Genomic DNA, 6,190 nt, shown 5'->3' with positions numbered 1-6,190 from the left:
ATCAGTCCTCCCCACCACGAGACCGAAACACCAACCAAAATCCGCGACCGTAGAAGAACCGAAACCAAAGCTCAAAACATGCTCAAAATCAGATCCAATCACTCCCGGCTCAAGCTCAACCATTAAATCAAAAACAACCTCAGCAAGACCATCCTACTCCTCCGTGCACCACATGCGGGAAACCTCATAGAGGAATGTGTCGTTATGCCAAAGGGTTATGCTTCAAATGTGGACGTGCTGGACATATGATTAAGGATTGCCCTCATCCAGAGTCTCATGCTACTGGAAAGAACCCTGCTAAGCCTGTCGCAGGGGGGCGTGTTTTTGCACTTACAACTAATGATATAGTTAATGCCCCAGGTACGAACCCTTAGTTCTTTTCGACGTGTTGTGTTTGGTCATTTGCTTTCAGTTTTAATACTATTAGTTCCGTGTTTAGTTTACCAAATAAGATACGCTATTAGTCTCTATTCGACATCACAGTTGCTATGAGTCATATGTTTAAGTCATTTGTTTAAGTTGTTTTGATTCATCTCTCCGAATTTCGAGTATTAATAAGTTTCGTTCTATATTTCTCTCTCATCTTAGAGAATTCATATTTTATTGTGTGGTATATGTATATGTGTATTCTTGAAGTCTAATATCTAAACTGTTCTGGCTCCGTTTCATCTGAATTTTCTAGTTCCGTTTAGCAATTTCGAGGACGAAATTTTTTTAGAGGGGTATAATTATAATAACCCAAATCGTTAAGATAATAATTACAATAATTTAGATAGCTTAGAATAATAATAATAATAATAATACTTAATAATATAAATTAATTATTAATTTGGAGGATAACATTGTGATCTCTTTAGTTTAAAAAATAAATAAATAAAGACAATAATAATAGAGATATAAATAAGCAAAAATCAATCAATAGATAAAACTCAAACACTTTCACATGCATCGAACGAATTTCCAGAGAAAAATGGGATTTCAATCCCTTATCGGCTACAAAAATCTCGATCGATTACGACGCCAGTAACCTCTCATATGATGTCACGAAGCCCACATATCGCATCTATATAATATCTTGGCTTTCCGTTCGACCTCCCATTCCGATTTCGCCGGTGAACCGCCATCGTCACCCTTCTCCACTTGAATCGCCGCTGCCGTCTTCCGTTGTTGCTATAGACAGGCATCGCCTCCACCGTTGTTGGTTACAGGGAGGCCGCCACCATCACCTTCTGTTGTGCTTGCCGATTGCCGAAGAGAGTCATCGCCACGACAGCCATTGTCTTATTCCTGATAATTGTTATCGCTCATCCGCCGAGGTATCGAACACGTTCTCTATTACTATTTCGTCTATGTTTTTAACCTTAGCCAATAGCTCTGTGATCGTTGATCTATTTCCGCAACGTAAAACCTTGTTTAATTAGAAGATTTTGTTTAAAACCAAAATTTAAAATACATACTAATGTCCATGCATGTTGTAAGTGCTCATGCATGTTTTGTGTATAGCCTATTCGTTATACATATATATAATTGATACCTAGAGTTAAATGTGAAAGCATAATGTAACTAATATGAATTTTCTTTTCTTTATGAATCTGGTATGTATAACCAGTAACCAAACTTATGAATTTAAATTAGGAACGATTAAGTATATAAAGAGTTTTGTTGGTTTTAATAAGAAGTTGAGTAAAGTTAGTTTCGTTCCTATATAATGAGCAGTAAAGGTTTAGTGATTCATAATATATTTAAAGCTTAAACGTTTTTGGATAATTACTAAAATGATCTTATGACAGTGTGTTTAAATAATAAATTGTGAATTTTAGAAGGCATATGTCGTGGGAATTTCAGCTCGATACGAGGCCTAGCAATTCGTGTCTTAACAGGTTTAACAGGTATGAAGCGACGCGCTGAACACAAATATAAAAGATGAATACGACTCGTTTAAATACATTATATGTCATGACTATAAGACAGTTTTAAGTTTCATGTAGTAATAAGGGAATATAATGGAGTCTAGCCTATTAATTTCAATTATTTAAGAAAATTAAAAAATCGTATACCGAACTTTTTTGCTTAACAGGTCTTATCGTGCATTTAACAGGTACCCAATTGCCAGCCCTAGATCCGACGGTCGGATCTCCGGGAATCTTCATTTTTTTAAAGCTGCGTTTTCAAGATCCGCTCAGCGAACTGAGTCCGAAAACGAGCCTAGAAACCCAACTTAAACTTCTCCGATCCTCATCTCCACCGTTCAAATTGATTATCTATGGGTTATGAACCCTCTGTAAAAATATCAAGATGATCGGACCGTTAGATCTTCGGTTATGGAATGATCTTTACAGACATGCAAAACATATACAATCAGTCCAGATTTTAAAACGCATTTTTAATGAACTTAAGCTCAAATTTAGAACGATCGGAGCTTACCATCGTGTTCAGGATGTCGAAAAATGGTTCAGGATAAAAGACGGGCTTCGACCGCAACCGGACCACCACGCCGGACCACCACCGGCCACCGTGCGCCACCGCCGGCCTCCGGCCACCTTGCCGGAATTCTCTGACCTCTCTCTACCCTCTATCTTTCTAATAACGCAGAAATGTGATGATTAATGAAGGAAAAGTGGGGGTAGCCCACTTATATAGGTGCGGTTTTAAACGAGTTTTACGATCGCGTTTCGGTTTCTCGCTTCCACGATCCCGCTACTTCAAGTGGCGTTGTATTTTCCAAATACATTCTGTCAAAATATTTATTCCGTTCCTGACTTAAGTTTGACTCGTTAACTTATTATTTCCACTAATAAGTTATTACCGATCGTTTTCTAGTGTCCGTGTCGGTTCCGTGTTACTCCAAAACTTAATAAAACTAGTTTAGTTGTTTTTCCCAATAACAACCCATCCAAACTTATGGTGTCTATTTGGTTTATTTTATCCACATAATAAACCTCAAAATACGAATACCATATTAACTTTTGTAAACTTATCGGTGCACGTGCTTTAACGTCCGTGTTCGAAAATACTAATTTGCATTTTCCCGCTTCGTTATAACTCAGAATTGAGTCACGTTTTCGCCTTCGTTCTCGGTTTTCAATCCTCTACAATATTCAATTGAATCCACCCATAGATATTTTTTCGAATATCGGGTTGAATATTCGCACGTTTTACCGAAAACGTTCGTTTCTTCTAACTTATCACCAAAATTTCCTTATTCGGTCTGACTTCTCATGTGCATTCCTTTATATATATTATCTTCATTCTTAGAATAAAATAATATCTTAACTTACGATCTTAATTTCTCACTTAAGCCGGTCTAAACATGTCCTAATCCCGATTATGGAATATAATAATACCTTTTATTTTACCGGGTATCACACTTGATGTCTTTCTTGGAGATCCTATCGAGCTCGACACGCTTAAAGAAGCCTCTACTTGCAATTAATGATCCTGCTTGGGGAAACATCGATCAAATAGTTGAGAAGTTCAACAAGTTTGTTCGCTATCTTGTTAAAAATCAACTGATCGATCACCCCGACTGCTTACGAGACGGATTGAAGAAGAAAGCAGCTAACAATACTAAAACTAGAAGGAGGTTGTAGAGCCCAATTATATGTTTAAATCTTATTTATTTGTTAGCTCACTTATTGATTGTATGTGTATGCTTTCATTTTGTTTTGTGTATGTTTAGGCCTTAGGCCATATAAATAAAGCCCATTGGGCCTTGATGAATGGAAAAATGCATGACATTATTACCATTATAAATAGTGGAAGAATGTCCATGCAGAAGTAACCTTTTGCAAATTTCAAACTCTTCTCTCTCTATCTTATTCATCCAACCACTCCTTTCTTTCCAAAAATAGAAAATAAAACAAACACACAACAAAATCCGAGATCTAGTGAGTTGTATGCGATTTTCACTAGCCTACAACGTAGATTGGTCCAATAACTTGTTGTAAGATCCATTCTAGGGACCTACACCGATTATGACCTACTTGTCAATATTGGTCTCTCAAGTCACCAACTTGTGATTTGGAGTCTTAAATTACCAACTTAATCTTGATGGTTCAACGGGTTTAGGTCAGTCAGCTAGAACGGGTAAGCAGGGTTTTAATTTCAGTTTAAATTTTTTAGTGTTTAATCACATGATGCTTGTTTGTTTGTTTAACAAATTTTAGTTAGTGGCTTAGATCATGAGCTTGTTATTCCTGGTCTTTAGGATGAAGTTTAAGTATGTGGGTTTTTGAGTCAGAAGAGTATATTTAAGTTAGGGTTTGTACTACGAATGAAATAGAACACATTAGGTATGACTCGTTCCTTCCCTTTCAGATTTATACTAACATCTCCACAGCCTAACACTTCCAAGTTCTTGTCCTCACCTGTTTTTCATTTGTCAGAATCATCTAGTTTAGAGAACATATTTTTATTCCCTGTCGATGATATGCATTAAATATTTAATATCACGAACATAGGGTCCTCATGGTCATTTTCGCTAATTTCATTTTCATGCAATAATTAATATATTATTCTTAATCTCTAATCCGCAGCTTTGTCAGAAGGGGAGGATGAGACCATTAGTTGCAATAATGATGTAACCCTAATATAAACAATATTACAAGGTTTAGTTTTTGTTAACTTAGTATTGGATTAAACGATTTAAAAACATGTTTACATTCTGATAGTATCAAATTTATTTCAGCACACAAAGCACGCAATTAATGAACTTAGCTCGTATATTTTACCAGCTTCCTAAGGTTTCACTTATTCACTCCTGGATATTTAGCCTTGTAATCCTTCCAAAGTTGCTCCACGGGCTTTCCCGTTAGGTTTTGAAAAAATGAGACGTCGTAAGTCTTCCTTATCATCTTGTTAAACTTTGCAACAAAGTTGGGAACCAGACTGTCACAGTACTCGAAAAAACGGGCTGTGTAATCGTACCCCTGGTCCCATCGATTTCCCGCACCACGTGGCATAAAGCCCGGTGGAAAGTAGTTTGCTTTCAAGATCGTATAATCCGCGACTCCTTCTACCACTAACTGAGGGCACTTTCCCTCGCCGTTCCACTGGAAAACATGGGTCATTTCATGGTACATAAGGGACGTGAATTCCCATTTAATTTCCATTGGCCCTGGGTAATCACGTAAATAAACCGCACTCACATTAATCTTGTTGCTGCCCCAAGTAATTGCTTCTCCTCCAATAAAATCTTTTATGTAAACTACTACACTATCTTTATCAAGCTCCTTTCGGTCCGCCGGGGTGTTTTGTTGGAAGACGGTGGTCCATATGAAGTTGTTGATCTGACCCATTATTTGTTTGGTGAACGGAGTCCCTCCTATAGCTTTCTCGAATCTTGCGCCACCTGCGTGTTGGGGGCCGGCTTCGTTAAATATTACGTAGTTCACAGCAGAGATTTCATGGAAAGATGATGAGAAAGTTAAGAGTGTACACAGGAAATAGAGAAGAGAAGCCATGGACTCAAAGTGCATGAACTATATGAATCATGTACGCATATATATACACTGTATACAGTTACCAAAATATGAAGATTGATCATATATATGTAAAAGTTTGTTGCATTCTTTCTTAGGACTAGCTAAATGTGTAAATCGGTTTTCCTTATTACAGCAATAAATTTTCTATACTTGTTATGCTTTAGTTTCACATATGATCAATTGAACGTATGATAACGAAGTATTGCTATAAGTTGAATGGTATTATGTTAAATGAAGTCTTTACGTTTTTTACTTATGGTGATATTCTTCTTCTATTAATTTTATTTAACATCAACCATGTAATGTAGGGTTACCTTAAAAAAAAACCACCACGTTAGAGGGTTAGAAGTTGAGATTTATTGTTATATCAGAATTGACTAATCTACGTAACCTATTAAGACAATGTGTACCGGATGGAGTCTTTATGGGGATGTTTGGCGCCATGTGGCGCCACGTTATTGTAGGGGTTTTATGACAAAAATAAATGTAGTGGATGGAGTCCCTACCAATCATTATCTCTTTATTATTAATATATTAGTATTTTTGATTGAAAATAATAAAATAAACCCCCCCCCCCCTGAAAACCGACCTTTCCCTCCCACCTGGCACTATGTGGGAAGTCCCCCCCCCCCCCAATTCCACAGCATCCATAGCGTCTCGGGGGGCGGTGTTCCTGACACTGTGAGGGCTCCTTGGGATGGGGTAGC

General features: G+C 37.3%; 1 protein-coding gene across 1 annotated transcript; it reads right to left on the bottom strand.

The window, feature by feature from the left end:
- Nucleotides 1-4,745: 4,745 nt before the first annotated feature.
- On the bottom strand, nucleotides 4,746-5,462 carry LOC143624636 (uncharacterized). Its single transcript, XM_077095215.1, has one exon. The coding sequence runs from the start codon at nucleotides 5,460-5,462 to the stop codon at nucleotides 4,746-4,748; it is 717 nt and encodes a 238-aa protein (XP_076951330.1).
- Nucleotides 5,463-6,190: the final 728 nt, after the last annotated feature.

The sequence above is a fragment of the Bidens hawaiensis genome, unplaced genomic scaffold, assembly GCF_021521415.1.
Source record: "Bidens hawaiensis isolate Kalapana, Puna unplaced genomic scaffold, B.hawaiensis_p1.1 tig00003902_1, whole genome shotgun sequence".
In the NCBI taxonomy this organism is placed as follows: domain Eukaryota; kingdom Viridiplantae; phylum Streptophyta; class Magnoliopsida; order Asterales; family Asteraceae; genus Bidens; species Bidens hawaiensis.
Note: the sequence above shows the minus strand (reverse complement) of the source record. Positions and strands in the feature narration are given on the sequence as shown.

What these genes read in the sequence shown, in the direction of transcription:
- LOC143624636 (XM_077095215.1), bottom strand. Translation starts at nt 5,462, where the DNA reads ATGGCTTCTCTTCTCTATTTCCTGTGTACACTCTTAACTTTCTCATCA.